This window comes from Colletotrichum destructivum, chromosome 4, assembly GCF_034447905.1.
Source record: "Colletotrichum destructivum chromosome 4, complete sequence".
Lineage (NCBI taxonomy): Eukaryota > Fungi > Ascomycota > Sordariomycetes > Glomerellales > Glomerellaceae > Colletotrichum > Colletotrichum destructivum.
The window spans coordinates 4315824-4333951 of record NC_085899.1 but is presented as its reverse complement, the minus strand read 5'-3'; the positions used below and the strand labels follow the sequence as shown (position 1 = coordinate 4333951).

Here is an 18128-nt window from a genome sequence, read left to right as displayed (position 1 = left end):
GACACGAGATGGCATATACGTTGGAAAATAAGAGCTTTGTGTTAGATTGCCGCCTAGAGTTGCTCGCCTGGTCGTATACGGTATGTGTAACGGCGACTAGCCGCTTCCATAACTCCGCAGCATACACCAGTTCTACAAAGTCTGGATGTACGGATCAAGTCCGAAACTCTTCACAACGCGCGACTAGACACAGGGATGATGCGACAAGCGTTCCACACTTCCGCTTCGGGTGCCCTCCTATGGCGCGGAAGCGAGTGGGAATCAAACGGACTACGGAGACGATTCGGCCAACATCGACGACGCCCCACATAAGTTCCCCCGATGCCTGCCGGACGTTGTCCGCGGCCGCGCGATGGCTTTTCTGCTTTCTTTGGTTTTACAAACCCCTCTTGACACCAACAGATCACCGGAGGGACCAGGTCCTTAAGTCCGTTTCTCTGAGGAAGTTGTCGAGTTGGGTGGGCGGGCATCTGGGGTCATTCAATGGACCGACGCCACCAGATCCACGATCGGCACGTCAATAGCCGGGGGGGATCGCAGATAACACCTCCATAACTCCATGGTCGCGCTGCGGGAACGTCCCCCACACCCCCCCTTGCAAAAGGCCATTACATCACGGAGGGTAACATACTCACCAAACTCGACTTATATGACCTGACTGCAATCCTCAAAGCCGGGCGTCTTCTTTAATCAACGACGGAACTCCCGACTCTTCACGGCTTTTGTCAATATCAATCATCTTTACTCACTTTAATCCACACCAACAAGCAAAAACCGCCGCCATGGTCAAGACGTTCTCCTTCCAAGACATCCAGGTCAACTCGCCCGGCTTCGGCGCCATGGGCCTCAGCTTCGGCCTCGGGAGTAACCTCACCCTCGAGGAGGCCGAGCCCGTGCTCCTGAAGGCCATCGAGCTCGGCTGCACCTTTTGGGACACCGCCGTGAGTGACACAGCTTGCCCGTTGCCCGATAACTTCCCCTCTGGCAAAGTTTCCTATGCCGTTATTCCATCTCATCCTCCCCTCCTCCCCTCCTAGCTGGGGCTCGATATGCTGACAATAATCATCAGGTCGTCTACCAGGCCGGCGTCAACGAGAAGCTCCTGGGCGACTTCATCCGAAAACACAACGTCCGCGACAAAGTTTTCAGTACGTCGTGGTCGTCCCCTTTCCCCTTGCAACTTCTTTGTGCTCGACTGACATGACATTGCCAACAGTTGCCTCCAAGTGCGGCTTCGCCGTCTTTGAGCAAGGCATGGCCGTCACCAACTCCGCCTCCCACATCAAGAAGTACATCGACGGCACCATCGAAAGGCTCGGGTTCACCCCGGACCTCTACTACCTCCACCGCATCGACCCCAGTTAGTGACCTTGACTGCTGAGCGTGGGCTTCGTCAACCCTCTCTTGTTAACATCTCCCCCTCGCAGACACGCCCCTCGAGGAGTCCATCCCGGCCCTCGACGAGATCCGCAAGGCCGGCAAGACAAAGTACATCGGCCTCTCCGAATGTTCAGCCGCCACTCTCCGCAAGGCAAACTCCAGTAAGTCTCTGTTCGGACCCTTTCCAAAAGAAAAATGAGAAAAGAGAAAAAGTTGGCCATAAATAGAAAAGAACTCAGCTGACTGACGGACTACAAGTCGCCAAAATCGACGCCGTCCAGGCGGAATACTCAGCCTTCGAAACGGTTCACGAGACCGACGGGCTGATCGAGACGACCAGGGAGCTCGGCGTCGCCTATGTCGCCTACAGCCCGCTCGGCCACGGCTGGCTCGTCGACGACTTCCCTTTCAAGAGCCCCGATGACTTTGCCCCCGATGATTTCCGACGCGGAAGTGAGTCTTGCTTCTCTCTCTCTCTCTTCAGAGGAGACCGTTTCCTCACCCAAGAAAGTGTGATTCCTTTACTCTTTACTAACAGAAACCCCACCAAAAACCAACAGGCCCAAAGTTCCAAGGCGAAAACTTTTACAAGAACAAGGCCATCGTCGACGAGATCAAGAAGCTCGCTGCCCGGAAGGGGTGCAGCCTGCCGCAGATCGCCCTCGCCTGGGTCGCCGCCCAGGGCATGATCCCCATCCCCGGCACGACCAAGGCCAAGCGACTCGAGGAGAACTGGGCGTCGAGGGACATCGACCTGACCGAGGAGGAGAAGGGGGAGATGCGGCGCATCATCGACGCGGCGAAGCCGCATGGAAACAGATACAACCCAACGCAGCAGGCCATGGTGGGGCACTAGGCGGTAGCTGTTGGCTATAAAAGAATAATAAACTGCTCTTTTTCCCATCACAAGTTCAAGAACAGTCAAATCACCCGATATGCCTTCCGGATGATGATGGGCTATAAATCTTTGGTATCTATTACTTCAAGGTGTGCTTTTGCGACGGGAGCTGTAATACTTATCTAGCAAGTCGACCTTAAAACCCTACCAACGCCGCAACTGCTCGCTCATCCCCTAAGACCCAAACCAAACTCAATCTCTACCGCCTCCGTTCTCTGGGCGGGGGAAACCGTTCCGTGTCCTATCCGAACTTGATTCCCGAGGCAGGGTTCCAGGTGCCTCCCTGCGGCGGCGATTGTCCGCTGGCCGATGCCGGGGCCGGAGCCGGGGCCGGAGCCGGGGCGGGTGCGCCAGGTTGACCCCCGAACTTGATGCCCATGTCGGGTTGCCACATGCCTGACATAGCGGCCGCGGGTCTCGGGTGCTGAGGCTCGACGGTCGAACCGGCCCAAGACTGGATGTGAGCCTCGACAGGCGAGTGCACGTCGTGCCGAGTGGGGGGTTGCTGCGGCTGAGACTGCTGCTGCTGCTGCTGTGTCGTACTGGGAACGACGCTCGCGCTGAAGTAGGACTGGGACCGCGGGTCGTAGCTCGAGCCAGTCGGAGAGTGTACCGGTGATCTATTGATGTTCAGGGAGCTTAGTGGCGGCATACTGAGGTCCCTGGGTCAGAGTTAGTTAGCACAAGCACCTGTCGCGCTTGGAAGAGCTACTTACTCTTCAAGGCTCTTGGCGTCTATCCGACGTTCCGCAGCCCAAGCCTTGACCGGATCCCGGAAATTCTGGCCCACCACCTTGCTCAGGTCGTTGTAGAACTTTCGTCCGACATCGACGTTGTTGACGATCTCCTTGTATTTGTAGTATGCGTTGTCGAGCCTCTGCAGAGCCTGTTCGCGCTCGCGGCTACCACTTGATAAGTTCCGCTTCTGAGCCTCAAACTCCCGGTTGACTCTCTGAACCTCGGCCATGAGCCGCTCTTGCTCGTCCTCCTCCTTCGCGACAGCCTCAATCTCGGCGTCGTACAGCTTGTCGAGGCGCTTCTCGAAGAAGTCTTCAAAGTGCGCCGGGACGATAGCTGTCGTCGGGTACGTCCTCTCGAGCCGAGCCGCTTCTTTAAGGATATCCGGTTTGATGTCGTCCATTCTAGCCTTCTCCCGCAGCGCCTCTGCCTTCTTTCTCCTCTTGGACTCTAGCCGGAGGACGTCGTTGTAGGCACCCCGAAGCCTTCCTATTACCGGTTTCAGGGGCTCTGGGATATCCATCCGCCTGGATGAAGGCACGTAGTCCATGATGGCCCGGTCTGATCCCGACAGCATCTCGAGCAAATCCTGGACCTCCTTGTACTTATCTCGCACGACAGCATCACTGCTCGTACTGCTCGCAAAGTAGCCCTCGATCTCGGCCACTTGAGCCCAGAACCGACTTCCCTGGGGGTCGCTGCGACTGTCGGGCCTGGACCAACGATCGGTACCGTACTTCCGTCTCATTCGGTTATCTTCCTCCTCCTCTGCCGCGAGGATCGCCTTGCCCTCATTGAAGACCGCAAGATCGGCAGTCCGAAGCTTATCGATGTCGGAGAACGCCCGCTGAATGCGGCCTATGGCATCCGCTTGCCGTATCTCTTCCGCATGGTGGACCAAGCTGTGAGGCAAGCCGAGCGGCTTCTCCAGAGCCTGCAGTGAGCCAGGTAGGTTGATGGCACTCAGCATGACATGAAGCTTTTCTGTTTGAGTTTCCATCTGTCCGATGATGTTCTCGTTTACTATACGATCGCGCAGTTGCTCGTAGATGGTGATGGCGGCGTGGACCGAGAACGGAACGAGCTTCGTGAAGAGCGCAGGACCAAACTCGGCCTGGTCTCCGAGGTAGTCAAAAGGGTTAGCCACCTGCGGAGGGACTTTGGCGACAGCCATGTTGGCTCTATCGAGAATCTTCAGTTCCGACTTTGGCGGTACGGGTTCTTGGAATGTTAGCCTGGGCTCCTCTCCAACCTCTCCCAGGATAGGAGCACTTACGAAGGTAGATGACGTCGTTGTCCTTCTCCGCCCGCTTCAGATCCTCCTCGACCTTACGTTTCAGGCCGTTCAAATCTTCGAGCACTGCCTTGTTCAGGTATCCGCCCCGACTCTCCTTCAGACCCTCATTCACGCAACCCACAGCGTCCTGCAGACGAGCGACCTCTTCACCGTATCTCCTCTTCTCGAGGCAGTCGCACGCAGCGCGGTATTGCGCGGCACCGGCGAAGTGATGGTGCTTCGCGCTCATGTGATGGATCCAGGCAGAACTGATGGCCTCGCTCTTCATCGCAGCCTCTCCCGCCAGGCTGTACAGGTCTGACACGCGGGCGGCCAAACGAGCGATGATGGCATCCTTGTAGCCGTCCATAACGGCCTTCTGCCAGAAGCATTCTTGTGACTGTGCCAGGAGCAGGTAAGAGAGCGACTCGAGGGTATTGGCGTCCATGTCCTCGGGGGGGTCTGACATGCGCAGCTCGGGAAGGATTTCCTTCTGCATGTGATCCAGCACTCCGGACGCCGAGGCGAAATGTCCAGCGGCAATTTTGAGTCCTTCGGTTCCTGTTCTCGACTGCGCGACGGCGAGCTGAGAGTACAGAGAGGCGAGATTGTAGAGGATGTTCATTAGCTCGTACTTGAGGTTGTTTCGAACCATGGGCCGTTCGGTGTTGTAACCCAGCGCCGGATACCACGTGAACTCAGCGCCAATCTAACCATCAGACTCATCAGTATTCCATACCAAGCCCACTGCCACGAGAGCGTCGGGGAGACGTACGTCGATTGGGAACTTGCCGCCAATCCACGCCAGCTGTCCAGCGTACGCCTGGAGCTTCTTGATGCCGCTGGGGTGCGGCTCCCTTACGTTGACCGCATCCCGTCGCAGGGCATCGATGACCTCAAGGTCCTGGCGGAACATGTCCGGGTGCTGGTCATATTTGGTATTGATGTACTGTCGTATTGTTGACGAGAGCGACAGCTGGGTGGATTTGCGAAAGGGGAGCGACAGGATGTTGGATATGCTGGTCATGACGGAGCAGTTAGAAAAGCCTTCGGGCGTTGGGTCCGGGAACAATCAACTCACGTTGCCATCGTGACAGGGCCACTCGGGGTGTTGGGAGTTGTAGCGTTGGGGAGCTTCGAGCTACGCCAGGTGAAGAAGCCTCATGACTTCATTTCTGGGAACATGGAAGGAGAGCCCAACGCTGCGAACTGACGTTGGCGGGGCGCGGGTGCAACTGTGGCTTGAGCCCTGCATCAAGTGGGGGTGGGGCGTGGCTGGGACTGTTTGAGAGTACTGGGTTGCCGTTGGTGCCTCGCCGTTTGTGTCTCAGCCTGGAAGACAAGGCTACAAGGCCGGAGCAGTTCGTCTCATCTTCCCCTGTAATTAAGATGTCTTCAAAGAGCGGCAATTCTGAATTACCGAGTCTCAACGAGTTTGCCATGGGAGGCCATGCCAACTATTTTATGAATGTCTTCAAGATTTTTTTATCCTGGTGGTATACACAATCGTTCTACTGGTAAACTCTATACAAGGCGTAGTTGACGGCCTTTTCTTTGCACCTAAAACCAAACCAGGTGGATGACTTCCAAACAAAGGGACACCCAACGGTCCTTATCCTTGAGACTCCGAACGTCCGGCCCTGTCGCACGTCTCTATGTACCGATTGCAAGTCTCGTCCATGCAATCCAGCTATGTGCAATGCAATGCCACAAGAGTAGAAAAGAAAGGTAACAAAATGATGATATAGCGTTGGCTGGAATGCTTGCAGTGGTAAAGGAATACCCTGTACCATTCTCAAACGCCGAAAGCTCACTGCGAGCTGTATGCCCTAATCGGAATGCAAGTCCAACGGAACGATAGCTTTAGTTGATGAAAAAGGAGGGGGTATCGCGGGCCAGCGGATTATAATTATGATGTTGCTGTCCAGGCGGTGTTGTCTGTCGTATGGTCCGGGATGGCAAGAATGTTTTTGTCGGCCCTTAGAAACATCTTCTAGCCAGCTTTTGCCAGATAGCCTTCAGGCTGCAGTCTAAATCGAATATGGCTCGTGCCAGAGTGGTCCAAGAACAGCTCGCCAAAACGAGCCAGAATGTCCTGGATTGGCGGAATGCTCTAGAGGAAAGTATGCTGCAAAGTGGCTCTTTCCATCTACTGCCTCTGGCCCGTCAAATCATGAGGCGAGTGATCTCACGGAAGATCCTCTGCCCGTGTCGTATCTTCGTGCTCGGGGGATGAAAGGGACCGCTTCATGTCGAGGGAATCCAGACAAGTTCGATGATGCCATCAATCTTGCTCATGGGCTCGCCGTCCTCCTCGACCCAGCGCTCGTCGTCCTTTCTCCTCGTGTAGACCTGAAGCACAGATCCGTCTTCCTGCACGTGAGCCTCCTGAAGCTCCCAGGCGATCTTTCGGCCAGTCTTGTGCAGGGATCGGCGCTGGGGACCGAACATGTAGTCCAGGTTCCAGCCAATATCATCGGGAGCGGGGGTGAAGGTGCGCTCCATCTGGTCGAGGTTGAAATCGATGCCCTGGGGGTAGTGGGCAATGCTGAAGCCGTTGGCGATAATGAAGTCGTCGGCCGTGATGAATCGCTGGTATGAGCAGTCCTCGCCACAGGCGTGGGCAACCTTGGACGACTGGAAGGGCTTGGCGAAGTGCCAGCCGCCTCCCTTGTAGTGGTGCAAGCTCAGGGGCTTGATGCCAGACTCATAGAAGCCGGCTGGGTCGCCGAACAAGTCAAGCTGCCACAGCTCCCACAAGTTGGTCAGGCGGACCTCGGTGTTCTCGTAAATGCACTTGCGGAGAAGGATGTCGCCTTGGGGGCCCCAGCCGGAGTTGGCCTCCTTGACCTTTTGCTCCGTTTTGCACGACTCGTACAACTGGTTGATGGCAGCTGCGAGAGGTACGCTGAGGAACACGCCGGCACCGCCGAAAGCCTGGGATCCGTGGCGGTGAATGGCGTTGACGTCCTCGGAGAGGGTTCCGATGTAGAGAGGGTCGAGGTGGTCGAAAGTAGCAAATTTGTCAATGAGACCGTGCATGCTGGGGAAGTAGGTATCGTCGTCGCAAGTGACGAGCCACTTTCTCGTCTTCCGCTCGGGATGGTTGTAGAGATAGGGTACGAGGGTCAAGTAGCGAACGGCCATCTCCATGGAGGGGTCCGAGTGCGCCACATCGGCGTCGATGCCGACTCTCTTGAGCCTGTCGCTGGCGTCCTTGAGCTCGGCGTCGCTGGCGTCGAGAAGGAGTAGCAGAAGCTTGCCGCCGTTGGACTTGCCGTTGCTGTCGGTTAGCCAGTGGGACCACTCCTTGATCGGACTGGTCTTGGGGTCGTTGAAACGCTTGTAGGTGGTGGACACGGCGAACATGAAGTCAGAGGCATTGACGGTGGAGGGGTAGGGAGACTGGGTGACGGGGACTTCCAGAGGGGCTGCGCAGTCCTCGGGGGCGTACGACTTGCCAATGTCAACCGTCTTGAACTTCTTGGGGAGGAAGTCCTGGTCCAGAACGGTGTAGCCCTTGCGCTGGATGGCCTTGCGGGTGAAGGTGACGTAGCGCTTGAAGTAGTGGATCTTGTCGGCGAGGCCGTACTTGTCCTTGAGCGTCCTGAGGTGGTCGGTGTTGACATCGCAGTTCATGACATGTGTCGTTGAGGGAGCGGGCTCGGCGGGGATCTTGTCGGAGAGAGACGAGGAGGCGTGGGACTTGACGGCGTCCAGGGGTTGTTGGTGTGTGATGGAGGACTTGACACCGGTCCCCGTCTTCATGATGCGGCCGCGGACGTCGATGGCGTCGTTTCTCAGTGTGAGGGCCATGATGACCAAGACGACGACTGCGAAAAGCAGCATTCTGGTGAGTGGGTTACGCATACTGCAGGCGCGATGCGGACCAGGCAGCTTAGCTCCCATTGTCCGGAAACACACAAGAGTCGAACTGTTCTTCGTCCAGCTTGGTTGATTGTGAGTTTGCGTAGTTGGTTTGGGAGGGCGGGGGGTATTAAAATACACGTAATCGTCGGTGAGAGTCGTTGTCGGGTTCTCGCGTGGTTCTTTTGGTGTACAGGCCAGTGTGCAAATATCGACAACGGCTCGACGATAGAAGATGCGAATTCGGATTGGGCGGGAAGAGGCGTTCTCTCAAACAGAATATGACATGAACAGGGCGAAGAAGTGAAGAAAAACACACGAGCACTAAATATAGTAACTAGCAGTGTTGCTGAGCGAGTGACACGATCATAGGACCGGCAAGTGATCGGGAAAGCTGTTTGCTGATGGGACTCTCTGCCACTCGGAACTCGAAAAGGCAGACAGGCAGAGGCTGGCGATCCAGATTCGTCGTGAGCTGAAGAGACGGAGGAAAAGAGCTGGAGGGGGGGAGAGTGGGAGATGAGGGAGCAATAGGTAGAAGAGGTCTGGTAGTCGGAGAGGAGGATCCTCGGTTCGAGGCGTGGAGTAGCGCGTGGGCTTCGCAACGGGAGGCTAGGACAATTAGGAGAGACAGGGTCCCAGATGGCGAGGTCTTTGCACTAGGGAGAAGGAGACTCGGTACAGCAGCGTGGAGCGGCGAACGGGGGGGAGAGGGGCGACTTCGGGGGTGGGAAGAAAAGAGAAATTCGAAGGCAAGGGGGGAGGGGCGTGTGGGTGGGATGGGATAAGATGGCCAGGAAGAGAGAGCATGGGGCGTGGGAAACGAACGAAGGAAGAAGGGTGGGAACGGGAGTGGGATGGGAAAAGAAAGAAAAGAGGAACTGCCTAGATATGACGACCAGGAAGGGAGACAGGATCGCAGAGTGAAGTCCATCTGTATTGTATGTATTCTTTCAGCGGGCATGATATTGACCGTTCGTGATAGAAACCAGCTCGGGGAGGTTTTTCACTCAACACCTCGAGAGACTTGAGTTGGCTGGTACCAAACGAGACTGGGCCAAGTCGGGCTGGTGTGGCCGCGTCTGCGAATGAGATGACGAGAGTCGAGACGACGTGGGAACGCCGGTGGAATTGGGTGATTGGCATTAAATTGGGCGCCCAGGGGTGGCCTGTCATGTTGAAGAGGATGGGCGACTTCCAAACCAGTCCGGGACACAGGCACACACACACACACACAGAGGCAGCACAGTAAGTACCCTGCGACACAGCACATATTAGGGAGGAGGGTCTTCACCAGTCAAGGTGAGGAGAGAGTGTGTTAGAGAGAAATAGGGGATGTGCAGGATGAGGGTCCGTCAATTCTCAGATGCGCGGCTTGGTTACCTAAGGTAGGTAGTTCGACAAACCGTTGTCTGGTTGGCGGTAGGTGTCATCAGCTGTAGTCCCGAGCGGCAAGCACGCACCAGCACGCACTAGCACCAGCCGACGCCCGCACCTCGGTGCCAAAAGAGCAAAGGCCACGCACAGCCAGAGTCAAGGAAGTGAGGCAGTTCGAGTGAAGAGAAAAAAGAGAGAGCGAGGATAGATAGAAAGCGAGAAAGGCGTGTTTCGGCGAACCATGGACGCTTACCAGAGGCAGGGTGCAGGGGAACCTGGGACGGTACAGAGTACAGTTACCTTGAGGCGGAAACGGGACCTGCAGCTTGCGTCTTGCATAGGGGCGGTCGCCGCCGAGTTGGAGGTTGATGAGGCGGGACGAATCAACCGTCGACGGCCGTCTTGTCACCCACGACATGCCTGATGATGGGTGCACAGGCGGCGGTGGCAGCACCTCTGTCTGATGATGACGGACGGGGATGCAGATGCCGATGGAGATGCAGATGGACACGGGATAGAGATGCGTCTCCCCATGCTCCCATGGTACACACGCGATGTCTGTTCCCTCGTCACTGCATCTCATCCTGTTGCGCCTCCGCGCCTCACCTCCATCTCGAGACTGCAAAAGATGGGCACAGCACAGCGTGGGAGAGAGATCTCGAGGGGGTGCTCAACTGGCTGGGTGTTGGCCCGTTGGGTGCGTGTGGCACTGCGAACAGGGACGGGGTTCATGGGTTTGCAATTGCCAGTGGGCGGCAGGTGGGGGGGAGGACGAGAGGTCCAGCCCGCGCGACCAGGGATGGGGAAGGAACGAAGGGAATTGACTGGCCGTCAGGACCAGGATGCGATAGCGGCGTTGAAATGACGCCGGTGGGGAGTCCATGGGCTGGCGTGAAAGTGTTCTTCAGACACATGCGCGCCGGGAAGTCTCTCAGTCGCCGATGTTTGAATACTTTGTGAGTTTATCCATAAATCCCCCGCGTGCGGAATCCGGATTCCCAAAAAAATTATCGTTACGGTACCGTGACGGCAAGCGTCCAACAAATTGATGGACCAAGTAGACGCACCAGCCGCTAGAGCGTGCGTGGCCTTGGGTACCGGCCGATCTACTTTGTGACTGACATTCCCGTCGAGACGGCGTTATCAACGGCGCCTATTCCTGACTTGCGCTCCATGTCTAGGTGCAAATGCCCCGAGCCCGGGATGGCCATGGTTATGTAAGATTTGCTCGCGGGTCTCTCGAGTCGTCCGTCTCAGCTCCCAAGCACTGAGAAAGGTCCGTACTCGACTCAACATTCCGGTAATGTCACCGTCAATCAATGATAGGGGACCTGAACCGACGGAAAGAGATGATTAAAAGTCGTCAACGAAAATCGGGGAGGGGAAGAGAAGAATAAAAAAAAAAAATGACGAATTAGTCCCGTATCAGAGTTCGCGAGAGCCGGAATGACGGTCCACAGGCATAGTATCCGTGTCGTCTCATTGGCCTACAGATCATCAGATCCAATCGCACATCTCGTGGCGCTGCAAACGTGCTTGAGGCAGGAGCACTCGATTGGAAGGTCCGCCGGACTTGCCATGTACCTGGCCCATCGGCTAAAAAGAAATAAAAGATAACTGTCACAAATAGCCAGACATGATTGGCCCTTAGGACTTCTTTTTCTTCTTCTACTTCTTCCTCTCAGGGGGCCTTTTCTTCGGCTGGCTTCCTGCCCCCCACTCCCCCCTTCCCAGTTTACAGGTACAGAGTGCGATGTACTTTCTGCCAAGCCTCTCAGGGGGTCCCAATAGTCGATCCCCTGTTACATCCTGTCCCCACTCTCTCCATTCTCAACTTCTTTCCTTCCCTTCTTCAGTCGTTTTCCACAGGAAACCTGTCAAGCAGACACTGGAAGCGACGACTCGACAATCAAGATTGGTTACTGGGAAGTGGAGGGGGCCAAGAGACCAAGGAACTCGACGACTACCTTCCGAGTCCGCCGAAATTACCGCCTCCCCCAAGTACCGCTCCCGTACCTGCAAGTGCCACACTGCAATCTCATCTCATCTCATTTCATCTTATCTCTGCTCTGCTTTTCTGTGCTTCCATGCTGCTCTGCTTCCTCCTGCCAGTTCCTCGACCTTTTCCTCATGTACTGAGCGACTTCAATGTTGCTATTCCCATTGAAACCCAGTAAAACCCCCCTTTGGAAACCTGCCTAATTGGTCCTATGCACACAACCAACCTGTCCTAGCTTCGTCAATCTGCTACTTGGTACCCTTTCGAGTTTCCAACAGGGCATTTCAGTCGAATAAAGCAACAAGCTAGGACCCACAGACAGCTTCACTAACTGTATTCACTGCTCAACTACGGATACTCAATCTGGATTCATCAACGTGCCCATCGGCGTCCAATGTCGCCGATCACCTCTTGCAATGGCCGTCATGACTCTCTGATGCGGTGTGCTTTGCCATCGCCATCGGTCCTACTTAACAACGTTTGTGCCCTCGCCCCGTCCACTACCGGAGTGTTCGCACGAAGTACACGACGGAACAGAGCCTGCCCTGCCGCTACAATTACAGTATCTACCACTCACTGACTTACCTTCCGTGATTACAATGTGCAGCGTGCTGCTGGCCTGCTACAGGGACCCTCGCGCACCCCGTACCCGCTATACACGAGCACAGCCTGCTCATGTGCCGCTAATGCCTCTCTGTCTGCCACCCGCTGCCTGTCCAGAATTCCTCCGAATGAAACGCTCTGCCGGCCAGCAATCAAGCTGCCGCAATGTGCGTGGATGCGTTCCGACATCGACGTTGCTATTTTTCGCAGCACACAGGAAAGAAAACCGGGCCGCCTTACGCGTCGTCGCCATTCTCTCCACCGGGTGGCCAAACACCTACGAAGCCAACAGCGCCAGCCAGCCCCCACTAACGTTTATGTCTCGAACACCACGACCAGAACCACGGGCTTTGGTTTCTGCTTTTGCCTCGCGCGCTTCTTTCGATGGTCACCGCCTCTCAAAGGCCAAATAGGCTCGGATCTTCAACCGCTATTCTCAGGCCCCCTCAACCAACTCCACATCCAACCCTCAACGGTTACGGAGCGCTTAGGTGCTCAAATGCCACTCCGGCCAACCACCTCAGCGTGATCGACACCGGCAAAAAAGACAGGAGGTGGTTACTTGAGTGATGCTGCTCCCTTCTGGCTGGTTAACTGCTCTGCTTCCCTGCAACTGAACGGGCCTAGCTGGCTGACTGGGAGTCGGATCCACCGTCAATGCTGCTCCGCCCTGTAACAAATCATCAACTGACAGCGACTCCTGGACTCCTGATTCAGGGAGTGTGCCGGCACTGTTGGGTTCCCGGACTGCTTCGACGAAACATAACGCGGGTCCTGCTGCGAACCGCGGCCGATCGGCATGGCGTATGGAAAAAGGACACACAGGTATGGTACCCTGTTCGGCCATGATGGAAGACACTCTGCCCAAAACCATGCATGGCGGGTGCTTGGAGCGGCAGCTGGCCCAGCGCATCAGACTTTCGGTTCGATACCGTGAACTTTAGAGGCGTCCTCTTTCCATTCCATGCACTGAAAGACGTGCCAGCTCTCCCCGGCCAGTCACCACCAACATGTCGACTTGGCGATGAGCTTAATCTGCTCAAAAATCGCAAACAATGAGACGATGGCTGCACCGGCCAGCTGGTTGTGGCCGTGTGCTAATCATGCAAAGGACACAGAGTGCAACCCCATGGGCCATACCCCCAGAACAAGGTAGAGAACGGAGGGGAAAAACGGGCGATATTTCTGGAGACAGACGGTCGATCGACCTGCCCGCCGGTCTATATGCCCACTGCCAGAGAGAGATTATAATGGAACCTGCGGGCCAGTGTCAGATGAACAAGGGCTGTGGGCAGCTCGGGAGGTTGAAGAGGTACTTGTGGAAGAAAGGAAAATAGGAAAAAAGGGGCGGGGGAGGGCGGCCCTGAGCCGCCGGCGAAAGGCCGAAGCAAGAAAGACGACTCTTCGAGACCTGGCACTTGGCTTTGAGTCTTTTACAAGACAAGGCGTGCACACATCCCGGACGTCTCATCGTCGTGGAGTCGATGACGTCTTCAACGCGACCCGGCGCGCCGAGTCCGGTGGTCTGCTTGTTCTTCCTCCACCAACCGACCCAGCACGGCTTCGGCTGTAATTTTGCTCAACCTGACCGTGGTCAGGCGATCATCCGGACATTCGTCACGAACGCTACGTACCGCCTCGCTGGATAAGAGCTGGCATGCGAGGATTTCACCCAAGACAAGATTCCACTCCCGGCGGGGACGAGGCAAAATAACCTCCAAGGCCAAGCTCATGCATGGGCTGAACCAGTTGAGAACCAACCCTGTGTCCCACTGCCAACCTTTTGCTTGTGGCTTTACTGTTTATAGGACCAAGGCAAGCTCCAGATTCTAACCACACGGCCAACTTCGTCCGATTATCTTCGAGCTCCACGAGCCGATTGTAATCACGAATCCGTCCGTATCAACCATTCGACCGACTCACTCCGTACTAGTACTGGTTGTGTAAGGCCGTTACCAGCTGCGTCCTGGGACGAATCGTCGTTGCTTTTCGCGTGTACTAAACCTCTTGAAATTTGCGGGAAACAGAAACACACGGCAGACGCCAGACGGCAAACGGCCTGCACTTGAACCCAGTTGTGGTCCCTTCTGGACTGCGCCGCCGCTGTGCGAATATCATGATCTGGCCCCTCCGCTTGCCTCGGCCCGCCTCCGCCAAGCCTTGCCGGGTTCATCAACGACAACGGCCAGCGCAAAGCGATGCTACCACATTGCAGACGCGGGAGGTTTGTTTTGGCCGGCTGCTTCTTGCGTCGTTTTGTTACGGCCATGAGTGCCAGGCGTCGGATTCCCGTTTCAAACAAACATGATGATCTGGCGAAGGACTGGCAAGGTTGGCCGGGCCTCGTTTATCCCCGGCACTTGGCCTGCCTGCATGCCCCTTGGACCCAGCCATTGCTTTTTTTCTTCTTCTTCTCTTGTGAAACCCTTCTTCTTTCCCTTCTCATTTTGTAACTGATCATTCACCCCTTCCCAGTTCTCCTAATCAGTGATGCCTGCCTCTCGGGGATGGACTTGGCGGTGATCGAAACATGAGCAAAACCACGCGGCCGACAAGACATAATGTGACGTAGGCGCACATCATACACCGTCCAATCCGTGAGACCACCACCAGTTGGAACCATGGCGCGGCATGCGAGATAAGCTACATCGAACCGAATCACTCTAGCTTTCCTTGGGACCTGGAGGAATTGCAGACTATGTACGCCCATCCGGTAGTGTCCTTTCTGCCCGGAAATGCTGTGCGTCCGCATCGACCACTCACTTCATCAGTGCTGACCCTGTCTGTCATACGGAGCTGGAGAGGAGTGGGGGTTTGGCGGCCCGTACATATCTGATCTCGACATCCTCTAGACCGTCCCCTCGCTCCCGCTTGTTCACGCTGCACAAGTATAAGTGCAAACAACACTCGCTCGTTTGGGTTGGGGGGGGGGGGGGGTTGTGCCCGTGACGACAGCCGATCTTGTCCCACGCGAGTCTGCAGGCGATCCCGTCCGCTGCCGCATCGTGAAGCATCTTCCCCTTCGTGCCTTTGTCATGCACTATCGGCTGCGTGTCACGTCGAGCCACCACACCCCGAGGACCTGAGGCCCTGATGTTTGCGAGCTAGCAAGGGCGCCCGTCGTCTCGGCCGGCCAGTTGCATGTTTTCCATGTCGTCTCCGGGACGGCGCCGTCGTGCTACACGTTTCGGCCGTTAGGCTTGCGGGTGTACAGCACATGCTGTAGGAGAGAAACAGACACGACGTTTTCCTGTTTGTTTAATTTCATATCCGTACCTGGGACGTTCACGCAAATCGGGCAGATATTATGTTTTTTGATGGGAATTCCATTTGGGCTATCTCAGCTATTGGCAAAATGCCACAAAGCAATGCCACAACGCCACGCCACGCCCCCCGGGGATATATATATAACCTTCAGCCCAGAGTAAAATTCCTATGCAACCAAGAGGTCAAAGCAACGTCATGCTTGTTCGTTTACTGGTAGTGGCCCTTGTGGTCGCCAACGCCGGGGCGCGCCACACCATCGTCGACGTAGCCCGGGAGCTGTTCCTCGCGGTTCAGCGCTCCGGAAGCAGTGGGGCCCTGGCCGGGCGGGTGCGATCCAAGAGGACCGCCCTCCGAGTTTGTATACTGAGGCTGGCCGTACTGGGGCTGGCCGTACTGGGGCTGGCCGTGCTGGGACTGCTGCTGACCATACTGAGACTGCTGGGGCTGCTGAGTGCCGTACTGGGCCTGTTGACCGCCGTACTGTTGCTGCTGCTGAGGGATAGAGCCTTGGGGAGGAACCTGGCCGGGGATCGCTTGAGGAAGGTGGACCTCGGGGAGAGGCTTCTGCTGCTCGGCGATGCGGAGGGCCTCGTATAGGGCTTGCGCACCCGTGGGCCACAAGCCGCCAGGGCCTTGAGGAGGGACCTGGCCCCGGACGATCTGGTCGACCGTGACCTTCTGGCCGTAAAAGGCAGCGTTGGCGTCTTTCCTCTCCGTAACAACGGTACCGTCAACCTGGATGCCCGCGTAGAAGCCGCGGGACTTGACGTAGGAGAAGACGGGCTTGATGGAGGAGCTGCTGCTTCTGCGCTTGTTCTTCTCATCCGGCCTCAACTTGCCGTCATCGACCGGCCTGCCGGCGTCTGCCTGCTCGGCCGTCTTCTTGTCCTCGGGGTTCTTGCCACCAAACGAGGCACCAACGTCCAAGACGCCGCCGGCGCCGTAGGGGCCAGCGACAACAGCAACGTCGGGTCCTAGGGAGACGCGGGTGCTCATGAAGGCGGCGAGGGCTTCGCGGCTGTTAATGACGCAAACGCAGTCGTAGATGTCGATGCCGATCATGAAGCCGGCGCCTAGGGCATGGACTTGGATGCCGGATGGCGGGCTCCAGGACCCGTCGGGGAGACGGGCGATGAGGACGCCGGAGCCGGTGGCGCCGGAGAAGTTAAAGCCAACCCGGGCGGTGGTAAAGACGGCCAAGCCGACCGCCTTGTTGATGACCTTTGAGGGGATCTTAACGATGGCCTTGTGCTCTTTACGGACCTTTTCCTTGCCCGGCGTCGTAGGGCGCGAGCCATGGCCGTCGGCGTGCTTGCCGGGCTCAAGATGCTCCGAAGCCTGCGCCTGAGCGGGCACCTCGGACGTGATGCCCTCCTCTGGGATACTGTTAGCGGTATGAAGATGGACGAAAAGACTATCTGCCTTAAGGCGCAACGACGCGGGGATCAGAACTTACTGCAGAAGCTCCTCACGATCTTGGCGGCCTTCTCGCACTCCTTGTCCATGGTGGTGGGCAAGAAGCTCTGCGAGCCCATCTTGTTGGCCAGAGCGTTGATGGGGACGGCGGCCTTCATGCCGATCTGGGAGAGGCGCTCGCCCCATCCCTTCTTCTCCTTGTGCTGGGCAGAGGGGTCAAGCGCGGCTCCGGTGGGTGCGATGTAGGCGGCATGGGCGGCGGCCGGGTCTACGTAGGGACCTCCTTGAACGTGACCCGGTGCTGTGTTGCCCTGAGGGCCGTCGAACTGGGAGTAGTGGCGGCCAGCGCCGTAGTCGCTGGGATTCGCGCCGGGGAGGACGCCTTCGGTGTGCTGGCCGGGGACATGTTGGCCCTGGGGAGGAGCCTGGTACTGCTGTTGCGACTGCTGCGGTGTCTGGTTGTATTGCTGTTGCGGTTGAGGAGCGTGGGTGAACTGCGGCTGGTTCGCAGGAGGCGGGCCAGGGGGCGGAGGGGGAAATTGCTGAGTTTGGGCGCCGTGTCCGCCGGGAAGCTCGCTCTTCTGGTCGGGGTTGTATTGCGTCGCGCCGGAGGTGTACTGGGGCGGTTGCTGCTGCTGTTGATGTTGCTGCTGATAGGTGTTGTCGCCGGTGGGATGGGGGTAGAGCTGTTGCTCCGGCTGGATGGGAGGCTTCTCGGGGTTTGTGCCTGACATTATGGCGAATCGGTCTATCGACAAGATGTTATACCGGTGAGATCGGCTGGTTGGTTGGGTTGAGACGGGTGTTGAGGGGTATCAATGACAGAAGGCAAACAGTAACGATGCAGTGCGAACTTTGGGTATCTCAGAGACGTGTGCGTAGATCTTTGGTGATTTGACTGATGTAGGAGCAGGCAGGTGCTGCGGGGAGTGATTGCTTTTGTAGGTCCGTAGGTCGATTGCTCTGTAGGAACCGAGTGCAAGGTATCTATCTGTACTTGTAGCTGATGTGGAGCTGTCGTCACGGCGAGACCGAGAGGTGGGTTAATGAGCTGCTGCGTGTGCCGTATATGCTGCGGGGGGCAGGAGACGTATGGTTGTGGCGCAGAAGGGTCGTCGTCAATGTGGGCAGGATATCGTAGCTTTGCTGAGGCTTAGACGGCGTGTGATTCACCCTAGATAGTGTAGTGCTTGGTATATACAAAGTTTGTTTCCGTACAAGAAGAAGATGAAGATAAATGACAGTTATTTTGGCCGTGAAGGCGAGACCTCTTGGGTTCAACGGTTATGTCATCGTAACGTGGCTGC

General features: G+C 56.6%; 4 protein-coding genes across 4 annotated transcripts; 1 reads left to right on the top strand and 3 right to left on the bottom strand.

Annotated features, from left to right (window-relative positions):
• Positions 1-612: 612 nt before the first annotated feature.
• On the top strand, positions 613-2420 carry CDEST_07254 (Putative NADP-dependent oxidoreductase domain-containing protein). Its single transcript, XM_062923413.1, has 7 exons — positions 613-941; positions 1070-1148; positions 1217-1360; positions 1428-1541; positions 1639-1833; positions 1941-2345; positions 2405-2420. Exons 1-6 carry the CDS (start codon positions 783-785, stop codon positions 2234-2236), a joined length of 987 nt encoding a protein of 328 aa, XP_062779464.1. The 5' UTR covers positions 613-782; the 3' UTR covers positions 2237-2345; positions 2405-2420.
• Positions 2341-5482, bottom strand: CDEST_07253 (Putative BRO1 domain, ALIX V-shaped domain, BRO1 domain superfamily protein). Its single transcript, XM_062923412.1, has 5 exons — positions 5374-5482; positions 5068-5311; positions 4293-5001; positions 2995-4237; positions 2341-2940 (listed from the first exon to the last, which is right to left on the bottom strand). The coding sequence occupies exons 1-5, from the start codon at positions 5379-5381 to the stop codon at positions 2520-2522; spliced, it is 2625 nt and encodes an 874-aa protein (XP_062779463.1). The 5' UTR covers positions 5382-5482; the 3' UTR covers positions 2341-2519.
• Positions 5483-5758: 276 nt separating this feature from the next.
• On the bottom strand, positions 5759-8238 carry CDEST_07252 (uncharacterized protein). Its single transcript, XM_062923411.1, has one exon. It carries the CDS (start codon positions 8199-8201, stop codon positions 6540-6542), a length of 1662 nt encoding a protein of 553 aa, XP_062779462.1. The 5' UTR covers positions 8202-8238; the 3' UTR covers positions 5759-6539.
• Positions 8239-15443: 7205 nt separating this feature from the next.
• CDEST_07251 (Putative ysc84 actin-binding domain-containing protein) lies at positions 15444-18084 on the bottom strand. Its single transcript, XM_062923410.1, has 2 exons — positions 16862-18084; positions 15444-16781 (listed from the first exon to the last, which is right to left on the bottom strand). Exons 1-2 carry the CDS (start codon positions 17553-17555, stop codon positions 15613-15615), a joined length of 1863 nt encoding a protein of 620 aa, XP_062779461.1. The 5' UTR covers positions 17556-18084; the 3' UTR covers positions 15444-15612.
• Positions 18085-18128: the final 44 nt, after the last annotated feature.

What these genes read in the sequence shown, in the direction of transcription:
- CDEST_07254 (XM_062923413.1), top strand. Translation starts at nt 783, where the DNA reads ATGGTCAAGACGTTCTCCTTCCAAGACATCCAGGTCAACTCGCCCGGC. An exon ending in GCACCTTTTGGGACACCGCC is followed by an intron (nt 942 to 1,069) that starts GTGAGTGACACA and finishes AATAATCATCAG; the next exon opens with GTCGTCTACCAGGCCGGCGT. An exon ending in CGATGATTTCCGACGCGGAA is followed by an intron (nt 1,834 to 1,940) that starts GTGAGTCTTGCT and finishes AAAAACCAACAG; the next exon opens with GCCCAAAGTTCCAAGGCGAA.
- CDEST_07251 (XM_062923410.1), bottom strand. Translation starts at nt 17,555, where the DNA reads ATGTCAGGCACAAACCCCGAGAAGCCTCCCATCCAGCCGGAGCAACAG. An exon ending in GATCGTGAGGAGCTTCTGCA is followed by an intron (nt 16,782 to 16,861) that starts GTAAGTTCTGAT and finishes ACAGTATCCCAG; the next exon opens with AGGAGGGCATCACGTCCGAG.
- CDEST_07253 (XM_062923412.1), bottom strand. An exon ending in GCGGCAAGTTCCCAATCGAC is followed by an intron (nt 5,002 to 5,067) that starts GTACGTCTCCCC and finishes TCTGATGGTTAG; the next exon opens with ATTGGCGCTGAGTTCACGTG. An exon ending in GACGCCAAGAGCCTTGAAGA is followed by an intron (nt 2,941 to 2,994) that starts GTAAGTAGCTCT and finishes ACTCTGACCCAG; the next exon opens with GGACCTCAGTATGCCGCCAC.
- CDEST_07252 (XM_062923411.1), bottom strand. Translation starts at nt 8,201, where the DNA reads ATGGGAGCTAAGCTGCCTGGTCCGCATCGCGCCTGCAGTATGCGTAAC.